This window comes from Astatotilapia calliptera, chromosome 9 (assembly GCF_900246225.1).
Source record: "Astatotilapia calliptera chromosome 9, fAstCal1.2, whole genome shotgun sequence".
Lineage (NCBI taxonomy): Eukaryota > Metazoa > Chordata > Actinopteri > Cichliformes > Cichlidae > Astatotilapia > Astatotilapia calliptera.
This window is the reverse complement of record NC_039310.1, coordinates 11,153,321-11,180,039: the sequence shown is the minus strand read 5'-3', so window position 1 is coordinate 11,180,039 and position 26,719 is coordinate 11,153,321. Positions and strand designations below refer to the sequence as shown.

At 38.5% G+C, this 26,719-nt stretch overlaps 2 protein-coding genes across 2 annotated transcripts in view; both read right to left on the bottom strand.

Annotated features, from left to right (window-relative positions):
- Positions 1-26,719, bottom strand: part of pck2 (phosphoenolpyruvate carboxykinase 2 (mitochondrial)) — a 235,473-nt gene that overhangs the window by 164,489 nt on the left and 44,265 nt on the right. The gene's annotated exons all lie outside the window — the stretch shown is intronic.
- LOC113028794 (sialic acid-binding Ig-like lectin 7) lies at positions 9,429-12,229 on the bottom strand. The gene is made up of 7 exons (XM_026179245.1): positions 12,157-12,229; positions 11,646-12,029; positions 10,605-10,910; positions 10,263-10,523; positions 10,092-10,182; positions 9,891-9,936; positions 9,429-9,753 (listed from the first exon to the last, which is right to left on the bottom strand). Exons 1-7 carry the CDS (start codon positions 12,227-12,229, stop codon positions 9,442-9,444), a joined length of 1,473 nt encoding a protein of 490 aa, XP_026035030.1. The 3' UTR covers positions 9,429-9,441.

Below are 26,719 nucleotides of genomic sequence, written 5' to 3'. Positions count from 1 at the left end.
AGGTGACTATTACTGTGCATAATTATTAGGCAACTTAACAAAAAACAAATATATACCCATTTCAATTATTTATTTTTACCAGTGAAACCAATATAACATCTCCACATTCACAAATATACATTTCTGACATTCAAAAACAAAACAAAAACAAATCAGTGACCAATATAGCCACCTTTCTTTGCAAGGACACTCAAAAGCCTGCCATCCATGGATTCTGTCAGTGTTTTGATCTGTTCACCATCAACATTGCGTGCAGCAGCAACCACAGCCTCCCAGACACTGTTCAGGGAGGTGTACTGTTTTCACTCCTTGTAAATCTCACATTTGATGATGGACCACAGGTTCTCAATGGGGTTCAGATCAGGTGAACAAGGAGGCCATGTCATTAGTTTTTCTTCTTTTATACCCTTTCTTGCCAGCCACGCTGTGGAGTACTTGGACGCGTGTGATGGAGCATTGTCCTGCATGAAAATCATGTTTTTCTTGAAGGATGCAGGCTTCTTCCTGTACCACTGCTTGAAGAAGGTGTCTTCCAGAAACTGGCAGTAGGACTGGGAGTTGAGCTTGACTCCATCCTCAACCCGAAAAGGCCCCACAAGCTCATTTTTGATGATACCAGCCCAAACCAGTACTCCACCTCCACCTTGCTGGCGTCTGAGTCGGACTGGAGCTCTCTGCCCTTTACCAATCCAGCCACGGGCCCATCCATCTGGCCCATCAAGACTCACTCTCATTTCATCAGTCCATAAAACCTTAGAAAAATCAGTCTTGAGATATTTCTTGGCCCAGTCTTGATGTTTCAGCTTGTGTGTCTTGTTCAGTGGTGGTCGTCTTTCAGCCTTTCTTACCTTGGCCATGTCTCTGAGTATTGCACACCTTGTGCTTTTGGGCACTCCAGTGATGTTGCAGCTCTGAAATATGGCCAAACTGGTGGCAAGTGGCATCTTGGCAGCTGCACGCTTGACTTTTCTCAGTTCATGGGCAGTTATTTTGCGCCTTGGTTTTTCCACACGCTTCTTGCGACCCTGTTGACTATTTTGAATGAAACGCTTGATTGTTCGATGATCACGCTTCAGAAGCTTTGCAATTTTGAGACTGCTGCATCCCTCTGCAAGATATCTCACTATTTTTCACTTTTCTGAGCCTGTCAAGTCCTTCTTTTGACCCATTTTGCCAAAGGAAAGGACGTTGCCTAATAATTATGCACACCTGATATAGGGTGTTGATGTCATTAGATCACACCCCTTCTCATTACAGAGATGCACATTACCTAATATGCTTAATTGGTAGTAGGCTTTCGAGCCTATACAGCTTGGAGTAAGACAACATGCATGAAGAGGATGATGTGGACAAAATACTCATTTGCCTAATAATTCTGCACTCCCTGTATGTGTACCCGATGGCGCGATATGGCAGCCTCGCTTCTGTCAGTCTGCCCCAGGGCAGCTGTGGCTTCAACCGTAGCTTGCCTCCACCAGTGTGTGAATGTGAGAGTGAATGAATAGTGGCATTGTAAAGCGCTTTGGGTGCCTTAAAAAGCGCTATATAAATCCAATCCATTATTATTATTATTATTATGTTAAAACTTCTTCACACACTAGAAGCTCAACAATCAGCTCACTCATTGAAAACCCCTCATCAGCATTCTGTTTTCTCCCAGGTTATGATGCAACCATCTGACCTAACCTCCAACTTGCAGTTGTCACACATGGAAATCAAATGTGTGAGAAGCTGCAGGATTCAAACAGAAGTGTAACTTATAAATACATGTTCATACTTTTATTCCACAATCAGAGAGAAAGAAACAGAGAGAGAGTGCAGGACAGACAGACAGGTGACAGTCTCAGGTGTATACACTGCTACAAAACAGCACGAGAGAAGGAAGATTTAGTGTTTGTGTTATTACGAGTGCTAAACAAGAAGAGTTCCCAGATGGTACAGTGGACACATGTGTGACTCCTGTGATTAAAGCATCTTTCTTTCAGCTTAACGAGTGAACCGTCGGCTCGTTCAAACACACGTTAAAGTCCGTTTGGCACGACACCACCGAACAGAGGCAGCAATATAACATAGCTAACATTAACAGTGCAGTGAATCCTGCTTGTGCCGTGATATTCAGGACTGCAAACCGAGCAGCATCACTGACTTTCAGCTTGTTGTGTTTGTGGATATATGACTGACTTTAATTATCCATAAAATCATCACATTCTCTATAAGATCAAGGTCAACTATTGAACGGCGTATATTTTGAAGTAAAGGCTTTAAAACCAAGTTAGTACAAACATCGCTAATGACACATAACTTTCCCGACATTTAGCCAACAGTAATGTTTTAATGTTCTTCATTCTTAAACATTTGCAAAAAACTAAGTGACATAATATTAAGTACTTTTACAAGTTTACTCTTCGGCCACTGCATTTCGAGCAGCGTTTGAATTGTACCTTAAAATGCGGCTTTGGGATACAGCCGTTGAGTTAGATACCGGTGGAAAACACCTACAAAGATAGAACAACCATACTCATATATATTCAAATAATTAAAAAAATGTTAATTTACCTGTTACTACCACACACCAAATCCAGTCATTGGTACTTCCTGGCTTGTGTAGTTACTAGGTAACAAGAGCTCAACACTGCCCCTAGCATCCTGGAGCACTTCCATTGTGTTTTGGAGTTTGCATGGGTTTTGGAGTTTGCATGTGTTTTGTCTCTAGGGGCCACTGTAGGAGGGGCCTTCGGCAGCGCAGTGGCTCCAATCAGGCGCTGCAGAACCTGGGTCTGCTGGTCCGCCTGCTCCTGCAGCTTACCGGAACCGACAACACAGCAAGTACGAGCCATAGCTGATGTTTCCGTGTGCTTTCGCTCCTGTAGCCCTTTGTTTGGCCAACTAAGGCTACGTTCACACTGCAGGTCTTGATGATCAATTCTGATTTTTTGATCAAATCCGATTTTCTTGTCTACTTGTTCACACTAAAAATAAAATATGACATCAAACGCGCTCAAGTGTGAACCCTCAAAGCGGCCCATATGCGCAAAAGCACATGTCACAGACAACGCATTCCGTTCAGACTCAGACCAAACAGTATTGTTTGACTGATGGATCTTAATATAAAGACTTGTTTCGTACTTTACGTTCCCCAATTGTGCTTTAATTTATTTTGTTATTTACATATGGCCTAATAATTATCCTTATTGCTATTTTAGAGAGGAGCGGTGCTTCAAAGGATAGCGGCAGATTTCTGTCAGAATTTGCAGATTATACAGTACAAATAAAATGTTCACGTTTCTCCAACGTTGTCTTCCCAACAGTTTCACTAACATCTACACTGGATGGACAGGAAGCGTTCACGATGTCTTCTCCAGCACTGATAATTGGCGTCTGTTTTGTGTCAGTGATGTAAAAGACATGACCATTCAAACAGCAGTCGCTTTTTAAAACATCAGATATGTATCGGATTCAATACCACATACGAAAGTGACCCAGATCGGATTTGTGCTGTTCAGACTGTCATACCATGATCGGATATGGGTCGCATAGGATCAAAAAAGTCGGATTTGATAAGCTTTTGCCTGCAGTGTGAACGTAGCCTATGATGGTGGTGATGATCGTGACCTCGCCCCCTCCCGTGACATCACGCTCCAAAGCCCTGTATGAGGTTAGTCATTAATATATTTCAACAACATGGGAATAGAGCGGCTAAAAGAGAATTCAAGATTAATAAATCAATTGGAGGAAGCAATAAGAATCAATTGTGTAAAGTTTGATTTATCTGACTGATTTGTTTCACTTAGTGTGCCTTATAATCCAGTGCGCCTTATGGTCCGAAAAATACAATAACGTTTAAACCAAAGCAGTGGAGTGGTTTGGTTTAAACTAGATTAAAACCAACAATGGTCTTAAAAAATTATATATTTTAAAACAAAAGAATTAAAAACACTAACCGAAATTGGATTTAGCTAAATTCTGGACCATGTTTCAAGATTGCAGTAGCTAGATGGCTGATTGGAGACCATAACAGCTAATAAGAATTTTTGCATCCAAGTCTGTAATTGGTTGGGTTAGTGGCACACTTATAACGTGTATAGAAAGAGTTAAGGGTGCAGGGTGCAGAGGTGTGGAGAGCAAGAGTGAAACTGAGAGCAGGTCCACAGATGTCTATTATGGTCTGTCAGCACACTGATCAGAGATCTGAGCATGAGCCAATGCCAACAACTGAGCAAGAGGGGCTGTTATTGTGTGTGTGAAATACATTTCTTGCTCAAATTAAACTATTCTTTGCTCAAAAATAATTTTCTCCTCAAAATGTAACATTAGACTTGCCAATTTTCTTAGATGTGCTCAGAATAGAGGCAAAAAATAACAGCACAGTTTATTTTTGTGTTTTTGTCTCCCTCTAGGGTTTCCTGTGAAACAGTTGGATCCACTTTCAAGTTCACTAAACTGTTGAGAGAGAACAGTATTGGGCTTGGTACTAAAGAAAAATAATGTATTACACATTACCAGTTACTTTTCTTAAAATTAATGCTTTATGTTACTTAATTACTCACTGGAGAAAGTTAATTGTTACACTACTTATTACATTACATCGCTGTCACTCTAAAAACTGACACTGTCACATAATTAGCAGTTAACAATAAAAACTTAAAGATTACAGGCCCACACACCCACACAATGTGTGTCGCCCTAATGAAGACACACATACAATCTTTCTTTTAGTTTGTATGTATGAACACAAAGTCGACAACAGCAAAAATGAACATCAGCCCAAAGAGACTTCAAAGTGATCTCCACAGGGATGCTACTTTAGAAACGTGAACATGTAGAAACAAAGGCTGCTCATCACTTTGTTACCTGATGAAGTTCTGGGTCTGGCTGCTGGGCTGTGTTAGCATGTGTGTTTTTCTTTGTTAACACGTTTCTGTAATGTGATCTCCTTTTAGACATTCATATTTTCTTCGCCTCAGAGTTGCTCTGTGTTGAACTGTTTTCTGGCTTGTTGACTTTCACCTCTGCAAACACCAAATCCTGCTGTTGTCCTCTGTCCTGCACTGAGTCAGAGGATGCTTCATAGCCTAGCAAAAACACGTTTATATCTCCATAATGGATGTTTTTCTTCTTCTCCTTCTGATTTACTTGCTGGCTCTTCAACAACCAGCTCTTCACTTATTTGAATCTATAAAATGAAACAAATAGAAAGTTTCATTTAAATCTATTAAGCAGCTGGTGGAGGTACTACAGTAAATAACCTTCTGAACAGTTCAGTAAATTACAGGGAAGTTTAGTATTTCCTTAGAGTCTATTGTTGAGTTTGATGCTTTAATTTTAAGCACTTGTAAGACATAAGAGGCCATTAAACATGACTTAACTATCCTGTGTTTGAGGTTAAATATATGTGTAAGTAAACAGATAATTTAACATGCAGGTAACGTGTCAGTGACAGCAACCGATCATGTTTTCTACTGTGATGTAATATTTACCAAACAAAGATGATCAAGAAGAGTGACATCATCCCGAGGATTCCTCCAAGAAGTGACCACAATGGGAAGGAGCTACTATCCTGCTCTTCTGGTAAATAAACAAGATCAATATGAAACAAACAAGAGTTAAAGTAAACACTTGCCTTAATAAATATGATTCATTTTTTTTAAAAGACATAAATCTGTCACATAGAAATATTTTCTGAGCTTAGTTCATTACTTTTGGTACTTTTCGGAGTTCAAGTGGGTCTCAACATCCACAGCCGTAGTATTTAAGTCAGAGTTATAGATATACACAGTTATGTTTAATAAGTGAATAACACTCATCATCTTGTTACAGTCCAGTGTTCTGTTGGGTTCTGATGCAGGTATTGTAAGAGCCACTAATAGAAATAATGGCAGACCAAATGATTAAGCAATCTTCTTGCATAAACTTGTGTGCTTGCAGTCACTTTGCACAGACTGTGCCTTCAGCTTCCTGTTGACAAACTTCCTCAATGTGTTTAAATGTTTCTGCTTTAATTTAATGAGTCATTTATCAGTTGAACCACATGGCCAAAAGCATCCATTTAAATGTATTTTCTTTCTTCACCAGCACCAAAATCATAATCACATATTGTGAGAAACATCTCAGTTACACCACAGTAAGTACAGTTTGGCTGTGATGCAGCAAAAGCAGGTGGCTGATTCTTCACAGCTGAATTTATTAGTTACAGATAGCAATTATTTTATGCCTGCTATAAGTAAATGTCACATATTCTTCTGTTTCTTTGTTAGCTAACTTTAGAAGTAAATATTATGAATGTTTTATGTCTATGCTTTGTGTTAACATAAGTGTTTGGGAATCATACATGTGAGCATATTTTGCAGCTTTAAATACTCAGCTTCACAGAGCTGCTTACATAGCAGCAGACTCTAGTTTTACTGGATAAAAGAACTTGTTTCCTTTGTTATAAGAACTCAATGATCTATCTACAAAGAAAATTCAATAATCAATTCTTTAAAAAAAAACTAGCATGATGTTTTTGCTGTGTGCTTTGTACCTAAGATCATTATTTAATTAAATGCATTTATTCATTTTAATCTTTTTTTTCCTTTTGACTGCTCTATAAAAGTTATTGTGTGTCATTATGTAGCCACACCCAGGCCTGATTACTGCCACACCTGTTTTCAATGAAAAAATCACTTAAATAGGACCTGCCTGACAAAGTGAAGTAGACCAAAAGAGCCCCAGATCATGCCGCCATCCAAAAAAATTCAGGAAATGATAAGAAACAAAGTAATTGAGATCTTTGAATCTGGAAAATAAAGTTTGGTCTAAAGACATTTCTAAAGCTGTGGGAATCCAGTGAATCACAGTGAGCCATTATCCACAAATGGTGAAAACATGGAGAAGTGATGAATGTGAAGCTGATTAATATTACCCCAAGAGCGCAGCAATGACTCATCCAAGAGGTCACAAAACCCAGAAAAACATCCAAAGAACTGCAGGCCTCACTTGCGTTTATTAAGGGCAGAGTTCATGACTCCACTATAAGAAGGAGACTGGGCAAAGATGGCCTGTATGGCAGAGCTCCAGGATAAAAACCACTGCTGAGCTAAAAGAACATGAAGGCTCATCTCTGTTTTGCCAGAAAACATAATTTTGATGCTCAACACTTTTGGGAAAAAACTCTGTGGACCAACAAGACTTTTGCACATCTGAGTTTGGGTTTTCTTAGGAATAAGCAAAAGCATCAGGTCTAGACATACAGATCCAGCAGTTCAAACTGATACAATGAGTTTTGGACAAGTTGTAGGTGAGCAATAGAGAAGAAAAGAAAAGAAAGAGAAGGTTGATGCAAGGGGTTCTGCTGTTGAAACTGGGTCTAACAACATGGCTTCTATGTGCCATCTACCTCTCGATGTCACTAAAGCAGTCAAGGAGAGGCTGGACGGAGTATATACCAGAGTACTTTAGTGCAAAATAAACTTGACTGTTGTCTGCCAAACAATGAAAGGGAATATGTTTTGAGAAAATAGTGTCAAGTGGCAGCAGGTGAAAGGAGAAAAGGAGAGGTCCAAGAATTAAGCCTTGTGGTCTTTACTGGGGGGGGCAGAGGTGGCGATAAAACCATCATTGCTGACACAGAGATGAGGATCTCATGGTCCAATGTGTCAGAGCACACAGTTCCCGAAATCAGTTGCTGAAGGAATATCATTAAATTCCCTTAGTAGTGTTGTGGTAAACAGTGTTGTGGTGAGTTTTATACGCAGACTGTAAAACTTTCAGGATTGCATGTTCATCTAAGAAGGATTTAGATTTTGGTTTAGGCATTTTTTCCAGGAGCTAAACAAAAAAGGTTGCTTTGACACAGGGCTAAAGTTTGACAAAGCAGAAGAATCAGGCTGGAGTTTTTCAGCATGTGTTGCACAACAGCATGTATAAAATGTTTGGCACTACTGAAAAATTCAGGGTCCTTCAAAGTAAACCAAATCACTGTAACACCATTTTTAAAATATAAGACGTTTTATAACAAAGTCATGTCAAGTCAATTTATTTATAAGAACAATATTGAAAAACCAGTAAAACCATAAGACAAGAAATAGAGAGAGTAGAGAGCTGTTGTTGTGGTGTGAAGTACTTGCGGCTGGTAGCTTGTGAGCTGCAGCCGCGGTAAATAAAATGGCTCAAAACCTCGACCCGTGGACTCGTCGTGTCTCATTCACATTCTTGAAGTCAGTAGATGATAGAACTGATTCACCCAAAGTTGTCCAGAGTTCATAAGAATCTGACCAAAAATAACTCATTTAAATACCATTTATTTAACACCATCACTCTGAAATATGACTATAATTGATTTCAGTTTCGTGGGTTCTCCTCAAAGGATGAAGAAAGAAGTGAAGCAGAGCCTGAAAACGGCACTCAAATCCAAAAAGTGGCATCACAGGAGATCTTAACAACAGACACATTATTGGTTAAATTTCACTCAACACCAAAAGACAAAACTCTAAATCACCATTTGAATTTTAGTGTTCCATCACTCCACACTAAAATGAAAAAACAAGAACACATTTCACTGAGCTCATCATCAGACAAAGCATCCACAACAATACTTGGAGGAACAAACAGGCACTAATAAGTTTTTATATTATGCCATACGGATTTAGGGATATGCTGGTTAGACATGCAGCTCATACATTTAAAGATAAGATACGAATGTAGTCTGATTTACAGAAAAGTAATGGCATTTGCTCTTCAATGTGATCAATGTACTGTAACTTTGCAGCAGAAACTGAACTGCTGGGTCAATATTGACTTGTTTTAACATTTGTGGTGTGCTCAAGGCCAGAAAGGCCACTTTATGTGCTGTCTGGATCATATCACTCGGAGGAGTATTTGTAGGGTTCAGTGCTTTGTGGTCTGGGCAGTGGTATATGCTCATAAATAAGGGCTGAACATCAGACTAAAACAAAATCTGCAAATATTTGAAGTTTACACTCTCTAATTCTTAAGAGTTTTTTGTAAATCAAGTTCTATTTTCATGTGGAGTTTTCCTTCCTTTTAGATGTTGCAGCCAGAGATTAGGGAGACACTGTATGAATTGCAATATTGTTTTGTAAGCTTTACAACAGAGCTTGAAGCAATATGTGTTGGATTAAAATCCACCAGAAACTTTCTCTGTTCCATGAAACGTTGGGCGTAGTCAAACAATCATATTTGATTAGAGGGAGATTCGTAATGAAGTGAGGTGATCTGGAAGTATCTGACTGGCCACTTTAACGAGAGCTGGTCAGATTATCACTTCACAGGTGAACTCTCAACATCATGTTGGTGATGTTTCTGATCCAGTGATGTTTCCAGAAATCTTATTCCACTAGTGAGACAGATATGCAAGCATCTAAATGAAGTTTAAAGGGAAAGCAGAACCCCCCCCCCCCCCCCCCCCCCCCAATATGCAGGAAGTGGTTTGCTGGGTTAACTTCATTGATTTCTGTGTTTCTTTGTTAATGGACTTTGGTAATGTAATGTCTTAACACAGCTGTTCTCACTTATTCGGACCTCAGCGTAGAGTTCCTCTTGGCCATGAGCTCTCTGTGTTAAGCTGTTTTCTGGCTTGTTGACTTTCACCTGTGCGTACACCGTATCCTGCTGCTGTCCTCTGTCCTGCACTGAGACAAAGGATGCTTCATATCCAGGCTCAGAGAAGTTGATCTCTCCATAATGGATGTTTCCTTCCCCTCCTTCTGTTTTACTTGTCGGCTCTTCAACAACCAGCTCTTCACTTCTTTGACTCTATGAAATAAACCAGGAGGGTTTGTGGCTGCATTTCAAACTATTCTTATTGCTATTTTCAGACAATTTAAAGTGAACATATTGCCCTGATGAAATTAGTAATCATCTGAACAAACTAAAACTTCGTATTTTCCTACCTGAGTCTCTTGCTGAGTTTGGTACTTTAACAACCTGAGAGCTCTGCTGTAAAAGGTAGACACATCAACTATAGTCAGTTAGTTGTTAAATATTTTTGTGAGTAAAGTTAAGCCTGAAAGGAAAAGGACATTTTTAATATGTAGCTAAAATATCCGTGACAGTAGCTGAACATGATTTCTGTTTTGATGTGAGATACTTACAAAGCAAAGATAATTAAACAGATCAGTAAGACCAACCCAAGGATGCCTCCAAGAAGTGGACTCAGTGGTAAAGAACCATTATTCTGATGTCCTGATAGAAAAATATGAAAAAAATAATGTTCCCAAAAAAATATGTTATTTAATTTGCCATATGGTGTAGTTTAACTTTACCTGCAACAGTCACGTTAATCTCTGCTGATGTCTGATTACCCAGATCATTAGTGGCCACACAGTAATAAACTCCTCCATCTGTTACATTGAAGCTGTAAATCTCTCCTTCAGATACTTTCACAGCTCCATCTCTGCTCTTCTTGAACCAGGTGAAGCTGCTGACTGGAGGTTTGGCTCTGCTGGAGCAGGTCAGGTTCACCCAGCTGCCTGCTGACACCAAACCTGATGGACTGATGGATGCTGAGGTGTCTTTAGGAGCATCTGGAGAAAAAAAATGAAGTCCTTTAAACATTTTTTTAATGACAGGATAAAAAAACAACAACCAAACAACGAGTGTCTTACATGAAACACTGAGAGTCTCTTCTGTCTCTGCTGTCTTGGTGTCTTTTCCTTGGTTCACAGGATATCTGGCAGAGCAGCTGATCTTCTTTCCATCATGTGTGTCTGACAGAGTGATGTTCTGCTGGATTTTAGTTGTAAAGCTTCCATCTGTGTTTTCCTCTATTTTGCTGTGAGAGTCTTGTTGGAGATTCCAGGTGAGTTGAGGAGGGGAGTGTGGACAGGGAGTGAGAGCTGAGCAGGTTATAGTGACAGACTCCTTCTCCTTCAGATCACCTGGGATTGTAATATTGGGCCTCCAAGGAGAATCTGTGGTTTCACATCACAAACGTATTTGTAAATCGATAATAGAGAAATACAGCAAATACAGACAGAGCTCAGTGTAGGTGTTTGAAAGTCCCCATACATGTTTCTACTGTACAATCGAGAACAAATGTAAAATGTATTCAGGTTATATTATTTGCAGAAAGTAGCAGACATGTTTGAGCTCTGGATTAGTGTTGTGATAATACAGGAAATACAGTCAAGACACAGAGAGTAATGTGGGACTTTTGCTGCATTCAGGGAATATATTTTATTAATTTTTTTTTACAATATGTTTATGTCATCTATCCTCTAAATATTGTTAATTACTTATTTACTTTTTTGCACAGTTTCATGTCTTTTAGGGTTTATTTTTCTCTTTCTGTTTCTTGCAGTTTTGATGGAGTCTTGGTATTTGCATAATACAGACTATAGTCCATATGTCTATGTATGTTAACATTGTGCAGTCAGGTTGTGTTTCGTATGTGTTTATAAACTTTACTAAACAACATTTATGCTGAAATGAAAACCTTTTTTATTTTTGACTAAATCCTTTTATTGTTCACAATAAAGAACACAAAAAATCATCTAAATACAAAACAATTACAGAAACATATTTTTGTTATATTGGACTTTGTTGTGTTGGATTTGTTTTTTGTTGTTTAAAACAAGGCTGCATTTAACTTTATATTTTTGTTTCAATAAAAATTGCATCGACTGATGAAAAGAAATGTATCTTACCTTTAATTTTTATTTTAAGAGGTTCACAAACAGCTGTTGCTCTGAACGGCCAGTTCATAATTCTGAAGTAATATGTGTTTGTATAAGTTGTGGTTAAGTTGGAAAACAAAGTGGTGCAGTTTTTCTCCTTCAGGTTTCCTGTAATCTTCATTGGATAGATGTTAACTGTCCCACTGCTGTTGAAGATCTCATTGTTTGGAAATTTATTAACATTGGAGTGATTTTTAATCCACACTCCAAAGACAGCTCTTCTGATGTCAAACTTTACTGGTCCAGCAGCACTAAAGCTACATGGGATTTGTAAACATGATCCACTCAGAGCTTCCATCTCTGTTGGTGCAGTGATGAAGAGGTCTGAATACTCAGGACAAGCAGTCGAAGGCTCTGGAAAAAACAAACAAACAGAGTATATCATTAAAATGTTGAAATCTCTCAATTTTTTTCTCCTGTCCTCTCAACATCTTCAATATAAAGTTAACTGAATGTAAATGACTGAAATGAGTCGACTCACTTGGAATAAAGAGGAGACTCAGTAACATGATGCCTGTCATGATGTTCACAGACTGGACTGTCACAAAACTCATCACCTGGAAAAATATGAAAAAATACATGAATCCAGTGATGAATAAGGAACATGTAAATTCTTTTAAAAAGTAATTTGTTATTAAAAATAGAAACACAATATCACAGTCTGATATAAACAAACAAAACTGCAAATGTGTTTTCTTACCAAATGATCAGACTGCTTCAGCAGAGAGACGACAAAATAAAAGTCAACGTGTGATTTCAGCAGAAGCAAAGTGAGTGAAACACTTCTCTGTTTGGATGTTGTAATGTCAAAGCAAACAGACGTCTGATGTTCCCATCATGCACTCCAGTTTTTCAGATGCTGTACTCCTCATCTGTCTGCCCTTAGATGTTCTGGGGCGCACTGACAGAGGTGAGGCTGCCGGACACTGGCGCCACCGGGCCCTCTGACCACCACCAGTAGGCAACGGGTGAAGTGTCTTGCCCAAGGACACAACGACCGAGACTGTCCAAGTCGGGGCTCGAACCGGCAACCTTCCGATTACAAGGCGAACTCCCAACTCTTGAGCCACGATCACTGATCTCACAGTGCAATGTGCTGCTGGGTCCGTGCATCCATGTGTGTGTTACTTTGACATAAATCAATTTTAGATGCTTAAGAGAAGACAATCTTAAAGCAAACATTACACAAAAAGAAGTAATAAAGAGGCCAAATGAAGAAATTGTGTTGCAGAAAGCTGTATGTCTACAGCTTTGTACACACACAGGTTGTAGAAACCTGTTGACCAATTTCCTCAGTGTAGAAAATATTTCTTCCTTTGCTTTGTGCTTCAGTCGAGACATTCAACCAAATGCAGATATTGGAATTTATTTAACTTTTTTATTTATTTCACGAGTGGCTCTTTCAGTGCCACAATTAGACACTAAACATGAGAAACTACACGCTAACAGTAAGTGCACAACACACAGACAGAAAGTATGAAGTTTAACATCCAAATGTTAACACTGAAAGGCTCAAAGGGCCCACTGGAACCCTAAGTTATTTTTCCTTGACCTTGTGTGTGTATTTTCTTCCTTCCCACTCCTCATAAGTGTTCTGGTACCCCAACATCTGACACAGACACTCATATTTTTGAGTTAGGTAGTCTTGTGTAGCATTGATTGTTTAAGCTGGGGACTGTTACTGGAAGCTTGCCCCGATTGGGAAGCTGCTGGCTAACACAAGCCAGGGCACTCTGATCATGAAGCATCCCCACCAGGATTATTTGTCTGTAACACTGTGGCTCTGATGTATCACACTTTAGGCCATTACTATTTTACTTTCCTATGTGCACCATGGTTTAATCATGAAAGCATTGTACATCCTCAGAGGGTAATTCTACAAGCACTAATAATAACATTAACCTCCTAAGACCCGAACTCTTCCACAGCATGCATTTTTAATTTCTCTTTGATATTTGGGCATATTGGGACCCGATGAATGTAAAAACAAAGAATTACCTGATTTTGGGTTGTTTTTTTTTACCTGATTTTTGTTTCTAAGAAAAATGAGAGCAACATATGAGGATATTAGTTAAAAATTTCGATAGAACAGTAGCAGTATAATGTCCTCGTAAGTGGATATCAGGCTCTTCAATGCAGCACTGAACTCAATACATCCCGTAATAATATTTAGGAAGGCAACCCGCTACTGCAGTCCAAATTTGGAAGTTGGCTTATGTTTGATAATCAAAGTAGGAAATACTAATGAAAATCTTTCAGCTTTGAGATGAGATCATAGAAGATCGTTCATTCTGGTAAATGTCCCTGGTCATGTGTGTGGAGCAGCAACACGTGATATCTATCTCTCCTCTCTTCAACTGCTGTACAAGCACTTCTTTTTCTACAGCACAGACGAGTGTGCTGCTGGTTGTTTTGAGAACTGTTCATCGAAAGTGTTTGAGCACTGACTCAAGAAACAAGCTGCGAGGTTTGTTTTCTTTTTCTCTCATGTTTAGATTATTTTTCTAAATGCATGGCTAAAGACAAAGGGTTCAGCTGCTAAGCAGTCACATAGATGTGGTTAGTACCTGACAGTTAGATTTGATAGGCTAAACTGTTGCAGGAGGAATCTCGGTTGAGAGTGATACTGAGGTTGAGCTTAATTTATTTCTTCTTCTGCTCATGATATTATTTTCTGACAAACTCAACCTGCTCTGTTTCACCATCATTTTTAACTTCATCTATATTAAAAGCAGCAAGCAAAACATACATTTCTGCCCTCATTACAAAGCACAGCTATATACTGAGTGAACACAAAATATCACTCAAAATATTTCCACTCAAAGGTTACTTGACAATTAGAACCAGAAGACAAATTGCTGTTTGACTATTTGGTGTTTCCTTAACACATTTAAACAAAAGACAAGAGACATTAATACATTTATTCAAAATTAAATTAAATTTTAGCTGACAAACTAATTTTCAGTTATGACCAATAATATTGGAAGAAATCCTCTGCTGTTAAATATTCCTTGAATGAAATAAAGAAATTACTATTTTTATTAGAATGTACTAAAAGTGTTCAAATGCAGTAAATAAAGTGCTATTTTAAGGCACATTGTCCTTACTGGATGTGTTATGGTGTGACTCTACTCTTCTATCAGTTTTCTGTCTCTGGTTTGTTGGAGTGTTTTGATGAACCATCTGACAGAAATGAAAAAAAAAAAACTTCCTTTTTGACTTATTACAGACAAGTTAATCTGTAGATTTGTCCTTTGTTCACAATTCAAAGACATGCTCACAAGCATTAAGACTACTAATGTCTTGAGTATATGAAGGACACCAAATAATATCTCATAATAATATGTTCACCTGTAATGCAACAAAGGTCAAAGAAGTTTGAGCCTAAAACTTCCTAAAACATAAACATTTAGACAAAACACTGTCTCCATTACCTTGCAAGGCATACTACCAAGAAAAGAGGTAAATCATGAAAAGATTGAACTCAGTAAAATAATTATTACTAACTTTACCTTTAACAGTCACATCAATCTCTACTGTTGACCCTGATCATTAGTGGTCACACAATAATGTTACATTGAAGCTGTAAATCTCTCCTTCAGATACTTTCACAGCTCCATCTTCTTGAACCAGGTGAAGTTGCTCACACCAAACCAAATTTCAGCCATCATCTCTGACATATTAACATATACTGTAACATAATGTAGTCCATAATCACTTTGTATGATTGAGATCAGGACTCTGGGTGAGCTATTTATGTTGAGTGCAGTGATGCTGGAACAGGAAGACATGTTCTACTAGAAGGACGTCCTGAAGTAGACTCAGGAAACACAGATTCACATAATGAGAAAAGGCTTCTTACAGACAACTGTACAAGAGTTCAGTAGAGACACATATTACTTGTAGAAACACACAACAAAGAATCAGCTCTTCTGCCCCACTCTGTGATGATTCAACAGCACATGAATAAATATTAATAATTCAAATTTAAGTCATTTCCCCTTCCCATCAGCCTCAGGGTAACCTTCATTTCCTCTGCTCTGTATTCCTCTCTGTCACATACTCTTGCTCACTGTCTGCTACACAGACACACGCTCTACAAAAAATGAAGTGGTTTAGTAATACACGAAGATGTTAATGAGAGTGTATCACTGTGGTATTTTAAAAATGCTATTTCATCAGCCTGAAACACACTGGCTTCCTCAAAATGCTTTCCTTATTGCTTGACAGCCACTGGTAAAACATACAATTAATATAAGGCTTAACATTAGTAGTGCTTTTACTTACCTTAGTCCCCTTCCAGTAAAATATGTTGGTGGTAGTCTGATGATATGGGAACTCTGCCGTCTACTAAAAAATGCTGAATGACAATGTTCAGCCATTTGTTTGAGAGCTCAAGCTAAAGCGCACTTAGGTTCAGCAGCAGGAACAGGATCCAAAACACATCAGTACGTCCACCTCCGAATGGCTTAAGTAAAACAAAATGCTGACTTAGGATCAGCCTAGTCAAAGTCTTAACCTGTACCTGAATCAGATGCTGTGGCATGACTTCAAAAGCAGTTCATATTGAAAACCCTCCAATGTTGCTGAATTACAGCAATTCTCCAAAGATGTGTGGGCCAAAATTCCTCAACATAGGTGTAAAAAGCTCATTGCCAGTCATCGCAAATGCCTGATTGCAGTTGTTGCTGCTAAGAGTGCCCCGACCAGTTATTAAGTTTAAGGGGGCTATCACCTACTCACACACAGCCATGTAGGTTTGGATTTTTTCCCCCTTAATCATAAACACCTACATTTAGTATGGAAGAGGGTTAGGGTCCCTGAAAGAAAAAACAAGAAAAAGTGGGCACGTCTTTTTTTTCAGAATTCTGAAAAAAAAAAAAAAAAAAAAGATCTGAAACATGTAAGTGTGACAAAAATACAAAAAAACCCCAAACAGGAATTCAGGAAGTAACACGTTTTCACACCATAGAGAGTCTAACGGTGTCATCTTTGGTGACATCTGGTGGTCAAAATTATGAAGAGCAGCTTAATCCTAAAAACTTGAACTGGACTGCTTCATGATGATGACCTGCTCTGCAGAGCTGAGCTAAAGCTTTTGTTTAACATCACGTGACAGTTGTAATAGCAAGCTAAAACTTTGGAGCTTTGAACATTATGTCTATTTGAATAATAAAGAATTTCATTATAGGTTGGGAGCAAGCTTGTGGTGTGAGGTCCATGCCTCTATGTGCTCATGTAATTAACGAGTGGACCATTTATATAAAATATACAATAACTTATATGTATAGTTTATTTCTTATGTATATTTTTGACCTGGGGTTGCTTGTGAACTAGTTTTTATTTATTTGTCTATCCATGAAGCCAGGCATCTAACCAGACGCTCACTCTGGATTTCATGACCTTAGCCTCCAGTAATACAGCGAGGAATCTTGGAGGCGTTTTTGACCAGATGTGTTTTTATTCATCTTTTAATGCCTAAAAATGAATACTTAAAATACATTAAAAAAAATTAAAAATACTTTTAAAAAAATCCATTTAATTCTGATTGGGAACATTTCCTGTAAAATAGAAACAAAATGGCATTGTTGGCTGGCTGCCACGAGATGGCGCCATCAACACTAAAGTTAGATGTTCAACGTGCCCATAGAGCTGAGAAATACTACAGTCAGAAAGTTGGAGTTGACCTGTCAGAGAAGGTGAAGACTGGGCTGAAGACACTGTAGGAGAGAGTTTAAAAGCCTCTTGACAGGAAGCCCATGATCACCAAGCTCACCAAGAATTATAAAATGTTAATAAATAAATCAAGAAACAAATTTATGAATGAATATGGAGATAAATTCTTCTTAAAAGGTTGATAAATGCATACAATATATTATAATACATAACTCATAAGCCTAAACTGAGATATACAAATGTTTTTGAGTAATTTCACAAATGAATGTTTGAAGCCACACACAAATTCAAATTGATTCAATCACACATAAAATTGTTTTACAAATGCATTTATATGTACAAAGCTGAACTTCCTACTGTATCTTTACAATTTCTTTGTTTCATATCAGACATAATGTAGAGCAAAATAATTTGCGTCACAAATAATCTGAAAATCTGACACTTTTATCAATTAAGATAAAATATTTATATTTAAATAAATAATTTATAAACTGAAAATGTTTGCAGATGTGTTTTTGTGCTAGCTTCCCTATATGGGACATTAATTTTAACAAGCCTGCTAAATAAATAACAAATCAAACAAGAGCATGTCAATGTGTAAATACTGCATTAATTTGGCAACAAGTAAAATAATAGTAATGAAAAAGATCGCTTTGCTCAGGTTGAGGTGTGGGTCATCAACCAATTGGAAGGACAGTGGATTGATTGCTTTCTCCACATGATAAAGTATCCTGACCAAGATGCTCGACTCCAAGTTGTTCCTTGTTCTTCCATCAGAGCCTGAATATATGTAACTGTGTGCATAGAGAAATGCTATATATGTACACTATATTGCCAAAATTATTCACTCACCCATCCAGATTATTGAATTCAGGTGTTTCAATCACTTTCATGGTGATAGGTGTAAAAAATCAAGCACCTAGGCAAGCAGACTGTGTCTCCAAACATTTGTACAATGCAAAGTGCTGGCTGTAGTGGTGTAAACCATGCTGCCACTGCACACCACAGCAGTGGAGATGTGTTCTCTGAAGAGACAATTCATGCTTCTATGTTTGGTAGTCTGATAGACAAATCTGGGTTTGGTGGTTGCAAGGAGAATCGTGGATTAAAGACATGGATGAGCGAGTTTTGTGTGGAAGAACTTGACTGGCCTGCACAGAGTCCTTATCGAACACCATTAGGATGGATTCGAGTGGAGACTGCGAGCCAGGCCTTCTTATCCAACATCAGTGTCTGACCTCACAAATGTGTGTCTGGAAGAAGACACTCCTAAACCTGTGGAAAGCCTTCACTAAAGAGTTGAAACTATTATGTGACGTCTGTGGCAGCAACAGAAGTGTGTATCAACCAGAGGTGTGGAATCGAGTCACATGACTTGGACTCGAGTCAGACTCGAGTCATTAATTTTATGACTTTAGACTTGACTTGAAAAAATCTTCTAAGACTTGTGACTTGACTTGGACTTTTACACCAATGACTTGGGACTTGAATTGGACTTGAACCGGTTTACTTGAAAAGACTTGATATTTTACCCCAAATATAAAATTTAACATGCATATTATATAGAGATTGAAAATGTGACGTCATTCAGGGGTAGAACCGCAAAGGATTCTGGGAACTCGTGGCAAGCGGTACTAGCGCAGCGATAAAAAGAAACACAAAAATGTCAAGAAGCTGTTGTATTATTAACTGCAATAGCCGGTCGCATGACAGCCACAGGAAGCCGACGGGTAAAGAGATCGGTTGTTATCGGATTACGTCGTTGAAGAGAAATTGTTCGAGCCATGTTTCCGAAGTAACAAAGACGCGACGGATGGCCTGGATTGCAGCCATTCAAAGATCAAATATAACGTCCCAGAACACTCCAGCTCACAGGTTAGTCTGCTCCAAGCATTCCCACAAAGGTCAGTCTGCTGTTGTAGTTAATACGTCATTTTTCTTAACATAATTGGTGATATAGGTTACAAGCAAGTCTGGCGCTGAACAGAAATTGTCGCGCTATGCTCCTTTGTTTATTGTGCATAAATAGTGAATTGTCCTGACACAATATTGCGTTTCGCTTCTGTTATTATGGTACATTGACAAAAACATATACTTTTATTCACAGGATAAAACAGTTGTTTTGTATCACTAATTGTCCAGTGCGATTACAGCATACAATATTATTGTCACTGCTACATTTCACTTGTGATGCTACCAGAAATTATTTCCACTGCTAATTAATTACCATTGAGCTCAAAGGTCCTATTAATAAACGGTTAACGAATGTGTATTTATGACGACGATTTGTGAGACTGGTAAACTTATGATACGTACAATGGTCTTTACTTTCTACACGGTGCATTTCAAGGTCCTGCACCCATCCGTCGGTAAACTGTACCTGGGCTTGTTGCAGTGACCGGAAGTTACTAAACTTCATGAGTGTATGCACTCACTCCAAGAAGCGTATAATTATAAATATGCATATAAATATGCTACGATGAGATAGCTGACTTCATCTAACTAGCAAATGTTTTCCAGGCTACGTTGGTGATGCAGTTTTTTTTTAAATGATATTTTTAAAAAATATATCATTTATTTATGTATGATATTTTTGTCATGCGATTTTAAAGCCAGTCCTACAACCGCATCCAAGAATAACATGCAGCTTATCTCAGAACTGTCGGTGAAAATTATTCTTGGAGCTAGGTTTAATTGAGCTGCATTTTAAAGAGGTGCAATTTCACAATTTGTGTATATTTTCTAAGTTCACTATTTTGTCATGTGTTGAGAAAAACACAGATTTTAAAATTACATGGTCTAATATTTACATTTAGCATAACTGCAACATGCTTTTTTTCGTTTTTTTAACGACTCGAAAGGACTTGAAATTCAAAATTTCAGACTTGTGACTTTACTTGGACTTTTACACCAGTGACTTGAGACTCGACTCTGACTTGCCTGACATTACTTGAGACTTGACTTGAGACTTGAGGATAAAGACTTGAGACTTACTTGAGACTTGCAAAACAATGACTTGGTCCCACCTCTGGTATCAACAATGGATAATATGGAGTGCGGGAGAGAGTACCACCGTGCAGGATTTAAAGCGTGGAAGTACTGACATAACTTTAAGTTTTAGTCCGTAAAAAGTGACAAAAACATTAGCATCCACTGTACACGTGTGGGAAGAAAACTTCTTTCTACAGCAAAAATTAAACTTAAATTCTGAGCAAGCACAAGGAATGTGAAATTCACAGAGAAACCCCCGGATCCTCCTGCTGACATCCCCACTGCAGCACTGGGCAAACCTCCACTGGCCCCACTCCTGCTAAACATGTGAAAACAGACTTAAGAGCGACAGGTAGTGATGGCCCGCTTGAAGCTGAAGCTCCGGTGCGTGTGTCAAAAAAATCAACACACTGCTTCAGAAGCACTGTGTCGAAGCTTGATTCGTTTGGCTAGAGTCACGTGATCAGTGACGTCCGAAGCTTCATTTAGAACCTAACTGCTTCGGTATCTGATTCAATGGTTTATAAGGAAGCGAATCATTCACGGGATTTGTGGAGTGTTTTGATGGTGACAGATAGCGAACCACTGATCATTCCACTGAGAGATTTGGAGCCAGCAAGGAATAGAGGAGTTTCTGTTGTGTGGGAGAATTTTGAGTTGATTTTTGTCAATCGGGTAGGTTTTCCAGCTTTGTGTTCTTGTTGTTTGCTTTTGTTTTGTGCGTGTTTATTATATCTGAAAACGGGAAAAAGGTAAAATGTCAAAAATCTGCTTCCATAATATAAATATCATTAAATAACTTTAGACAAACTTCCACTCGACTCTTTACATGTAATGTTGTAAAAATATATATTTTATTGTTTAATTAATCTGAAAATGTTAGTCTGCCAAATGTGCAGCAATTTAATCTATTTATTCTCTTTAGCTGATAGTTGGTGGGGCCCAGGTAGACTGTAAAACTGCATCTCTACCAGTTTCTCTGCACTCCAGCCTCCTCTGTTCCATGTGAAGGGATTTTCCTTAAGGCAGGATAAATGATCTCCACGAAAAGGAACAGGTTCGGCCATCGCACACTAGAACAAATTCTCTTTTTAAATAAAAATGAATAAGGGCTACCTTAAATGCATCATGTTTTTAATTTGCAATTTCATAAGCATTTTTCCTTTCCATTTCACAATCAATTCTGCCCCCAGGTCAAAAATATGTCTGGGAAAATTTCCCTAATATAATATTATTTATAAATACACCTGTCTAGCGATTAATTGCATAAGTGAAAAAAAGATAGGCTGTGCGTCTCTATGGAAGCTCTCAAGACTAGCTGGAAAGTCTATCAGAGAGCAGTAAAGGCTGCCAAGTACTCCTATTTTTCTCAACTTATTGCTGCCAGCTCGCATAACCCTCGTGTTCTATATAACACTATAAATTCTGTACTTAATCCGGAAGGCTATATTCTTTTGCACTCTTCTGCGGTTATGTGCAATAAGTTTCTTAATTATTTTGTGGAAAAGGTTGCTAGTTTGAGACCTCCGACTCTACCTATTGCTGACCCAGCCATGCATGGTTCTTGCTCAAGTCTGTTCTCTGCTTTTCTACCAATTGTTTTATCTGATTTAGAGAAACTTGTGTTGAATGCTAAACCGTGTGGCTCTCCAAATGATGTTGTTCCTCCCCGTTTTCTTAAAAAGGTATTTCCTATCATCGGACCACATATTCTGAACATTATTAATACTAGTCTTTTGTCTGGTCAAGTACCTAGGGAATTTAAGCATGCAGTCATACATCCTTTACTTAAGAAACCAGGCTTAGATAGTTCAGTCATATCAAATTTTAGACCGATCTCTAAGCTTCCCTTTCTTAGTAAGATTCTGGAAAGGATTGTTTATACTCAGTTGATGGACTACTTGAATGACTCTAAATTGTCAGAAATCTTTCAGTCCGGCTTTAAGCCATTCCACAGCACGGAGACAGCCCTCGTAAAAGTTATGAATGACATCCTGATAGCGACAGACCATGGTAAATATGCAGTGCTGGTCTTGTTGGACATGACAGCTGCATTTGACACTGTGGATCACGATTTGCTGATCTCCCGCTCACAGCACGGTGTGGGAATTACTGGTTCGGCACTTTTGTGGTTAAAGTCCTATCTTTTAAATAGGACATTTTGTGTTAAGTTGGGGTCGGCTTCATCCTCTGTGGCCCCTCTGCTTTGGGGTGTTCCACAGGGATCTATTCTTGGGCCGTTATTGTTTTCATTGTACCTCTTGCCCCTTGGCGCGATTTTCCGAAAGCATAAAGTGCCATTCCATCTATACGCAGATGACTGCCAGCTCTACTTACCTCTTAGTCATTCTGATAGTCTCCCAACTGGACCTCTGCTTGACTGCCTTACTGATGTCAAAGCATGGATGGCAAACAACTTTTTAAATTTTAATGATCGGAAGACAGAAGCAATTTTATTTGGCCCAAATCGTTCTTCTCATACTCTGGATGTTGATCTTGCAGCTTTGACTTCCCAACTAAAGAGTTCGATCACAAATCTCGGAGTTAAAATAGATTCTGCACTCACCTTTGATGACCATGTAAACGGGGTGGTAAAATCAGCATTTTATCACCTCAGACGTTTATCAAAGGTTAAGCCCTTTCTTTCCAAGCGTGACTTGGAAAGCGTTATTCATGCCTTTATTACCTCACGTTTAGATTATTGTAATTCTCTTTTAACAGGGGTTGGGCAGGGCACTTTGTCACGCTTGCAATTAGTGCAAAATGCTGCGGCACGATTTTTAACTGGTAGAAGAAAATTTGATCACATCACTCCGATTTTAGCCTCTTTACACTGGCTTCCAATTGAATTCAGGATCCGTTTTAAAGTCCTTTTATTGGCTTTTAAATCTCTAAATGGTCTGGCACCTGTTTATTTGTCTGATTTGTTGAAGCCCCACATCCCCACTCGTTCCCTTCGGTCAGCTGAGCAGTTGCTGCTTTCGGTCCCAAAGTCACGGCTGAAACTTAGAGGAGACCGAGCGTTCTCTGTTGCCGCGCCGATGCTTTGGAATAACCTTCCTCTCCATATTAGACAGGCTGCATCAGTGCCAGTTTTTAAGTCTTTATTAAAAACCTATTTTTATTCCCTGGCTTTTAACTCTGTGGGTAACTGACATTTTTATTTTATTTTATTTTAATTTTTTTAATTGTTTTTAACTTTATTGCTATGTCTATTACTATGTGCATATTAGTATTGTACAGCAATTTGGTCTACCAGGTGTGTTTTTAAAGTGCTATATAAATAAATAAATGATGATGATGATGAAGTGCATGGAGGCAGGACCTCAGAGCAGAAGCATACTCCATAATGTGTTGTACATTATATATATATATATATATATATATATATATATATATATATATATATATATATATATATATATAAACACCCAGCACGCCCCTGCGGGCGGTTTATCCTTCAAGCTCGGGTCCTCTACCAGAGGCCTGGGAGCTTGAGGGTCCTGCGCAGTATCTTAGCTGTTCCCAGGACTGCGCTCTTCTGGACAGAGATCTCCGATGTTGTTCCCGGGATCTGCTGGAGCCACTCGCCTAGCTTGGGAGTCACCGCACCTAGTGCTCCGATTACCACGGGGACCACCGTTACCTTCACCCTCCACATCCTCTCGAGCTCTTCTCTGAGCCCTTGGTATTTCTCCAGCTTCTCGTGTTCCTTCTTCCTGATATTGCTGTCATTCGGAACCGCAACATCGATCACTACGGCCATCTTCTTCTGTTTGTCTACCACCACTATGTCCGGTTGGTTAGCCAACACCATTTTATATATATATATGTAACGTGGTATTTTTCAATTATTGTATTTACTAACATCAAGAAGTCACAAGCAAAGGAAGACCACACCATGGTGCATGTTTAAACAAGGAGAGTTTACTGGTCAAAACTATTTATTAAACAAATAAAACACATTTTTTTAACCACCAAAAAATACACGTTCAAAGCAACACAACAGCGGCCCAATATCAGACAAAACTGCACTCTGTAGAGTGGGCAATCATAATGAAGCAGTTGGTTTTATTTTGTGGATTCAAGCTGCTCTTTGTATTTTTGGCCACCAGATGTCACCAGAGAGGACTGTGTTGAAAAGCTTCGAGTAATGAACCGTTTTTCAATACAAGCTTCAGTGCTTCAGAAAGCTTCATTTGGCCATCACTAGCGACAGGACTTAGTGCCACTCAATCTTTGATTTTATTTATTTTTTGCTGTGTTTTACTTGCATCTACTAGAAAGAGCGCGTGTAGACACAAAACATTATTTTATTTTATATGCTAGAATGTCGTGATTCGGCTGTGTGGCAGGCAGGAAGTGGACCCAAACACAAGCTCACAGAAGCAGGAATGAACTCAAAACACAGCTTTATTGCTGGAGGGAAACAGCGAAACAAACTGATAAGAAACTACACTGGGAAGCAATACACTAGCACACAGAGAAACACACGGCCATGAATGAGGGAGAATGCGACACTAAACAGAGGGAGACGCAGACATAAATACACAGAGGTTTAACGAGGGAGGTGGGAGCACACGGGGAACACAGCTGACACAGATAATCATAACGAGACAGGGCAGGAGCAACACAACATGACGCATACTGACGGGAGACTGTCAAAGTAAAACAGGAAGTACACAGAGGCGCAGACAGGAGGAGAGAGGGAGCACGGGGAGAGCACAGACATAACGGGCTGGGGAAAACATTAAATGAAACACGAGGGGAAACGAGGGCTCACAGATACACAGACAGGCACACAGGGGGTAAAAGTCACAAGGGGAAATCAAATAAGGAACAAAATACAAAAATACATGAAACTAAGAATGCTGGGCCAACATGGCCCAGGATCATAGAATATGATAGAATATAGACATAGAATATGCAGAAAATGGGTTTAAATGTCTTCAAGTCAAAGACAGTTGCATATAATTACATTTTTTTAAAAGATTAAAACTCATAAAACTATTTTTAAAAAGAGGCTTTCCATTTGATTCAATTTTATATGATAGATTATGCATAAAAAACATAATTGGCCTGAAAGGTCTGTTGCTTTATTCAGGTTGAGTATAATTTTTTTAAAAGTAACTAAGCAACTAAATACTTTTGAAAATTAGAAATCAGTAAAATAATGGGGTTACTTTTTGGAGAAGTAATCAGTAATTAGTTACTAATTACTTTTTTCAAGTAACTTGACCAACACTTTATATAAGTACCAGTCACTTTACCGTTCCCTGCTGAACTGCTGCAACTTCTATTTACGCATATTTAATATCATAAGAGATCAAAATCTGAAACCAGCCGTATGAAATTACTACAGGAGGGTGAACATAAAAAAAGCTTTTTTTTACATCACTGAATTGTTCGGCAGTGACTATGACACATTTTCATTTAAAGGCTCCACATTCATATTTCATTCTTTATAGTTTGTAAACGCATACTTCTCATTTTTTCTTCACCTCAGCGTAGAGTTCCTCTTGGCCATGAGCTCTCAGTGTTAAGCTGTTTTCTGGCTTGTTGACTTTCACCTGTGCGTACACCGTATCCTGCTGCTGTCCTCTGTCCTGCACTGAGTCAGAGGATGCTTCAAATGCCAGCTTAGAGAAGCTGACCTCTCCATAATGGATGTTTTCTTCCTCTTTTTCTGTGTTATTTGCTGGCCCTTCAACAACCTGCTCTTCGTGAGGTTGAATCTATGAAATAAGCAAAGTAAAATCTGTGATTTAGACCTATAGAGTCCATTCTTAATCATGTTTTTAGACATTTGAAAGCATGTGACTAGGTGGCTGTTTACAATCATGTAAACAGCTACAGAGTTCAGTATTGTCTTACCCAAGTCTGTTGTTGAGTTTGACGCGTTGACTTTAACCACCTGGACGACATAAGAGGCAATAAAAATTTATCTGTTTATGTTGAATATATGTGTGAGTAGATTTCAGCTTGATGAAAAAAAAAACATTTTAAAGTGCAGCTAAAATATCACAGTTAAATATCATGTCTTCTAATGTGATGTCTGATACTTACCAAAGAAAGATTATCAAACAAATGAGTAAGATGATCCCAGAGATTCCTCCAAGAAGTAGGACCAGCGTGGAGTGATTGTTCTGCTTTCCTGGTACATGAAAAATAAACTCTGTGTGAGTCGAACAATATATAATAATGTGGAGTTAAAGATACCCTTGTTAAAGTTGTTTTGGTTACATTATCGTCAAGTTTCAGTGTACCAATGTTATTAATAGATCAACAAGGAAAACCTAAAAGATAAATGGGAGAAAAGCATGGCATTAGTGGCTTCAGCCTTTATCTTTACCTCCAACAGTCACATGAATCTCTCC

What these genes read in the sequence shown, in the direction of transcription:
- LOC113028794 (XM_026179245.1), bottom strand. Translation starts at nt 12,229, where the DNA reads ATGAGTTTTGTGACAGTCCAGTCTGTGAACATCATGACAGGCATCATG. An exon ending in GAGTCTCCTCTTTATTCCAA is followed by an intron (nt 12,030 to 12,156) that starts GTGAGTCGACTC and finishes TGTTTTTTCCAG; the next exon opens with AGCCTTCGACTGCTTGTCCT. An exon ending in TCTTAAAATAAAAATTAAAG is followed by an intron (nt 10,911 to 11,645) that starts GTAAGATACATT and finishes GTGAAACCACAG; the next exon opens with ATTCTCCTTGGAGGCCCAAT.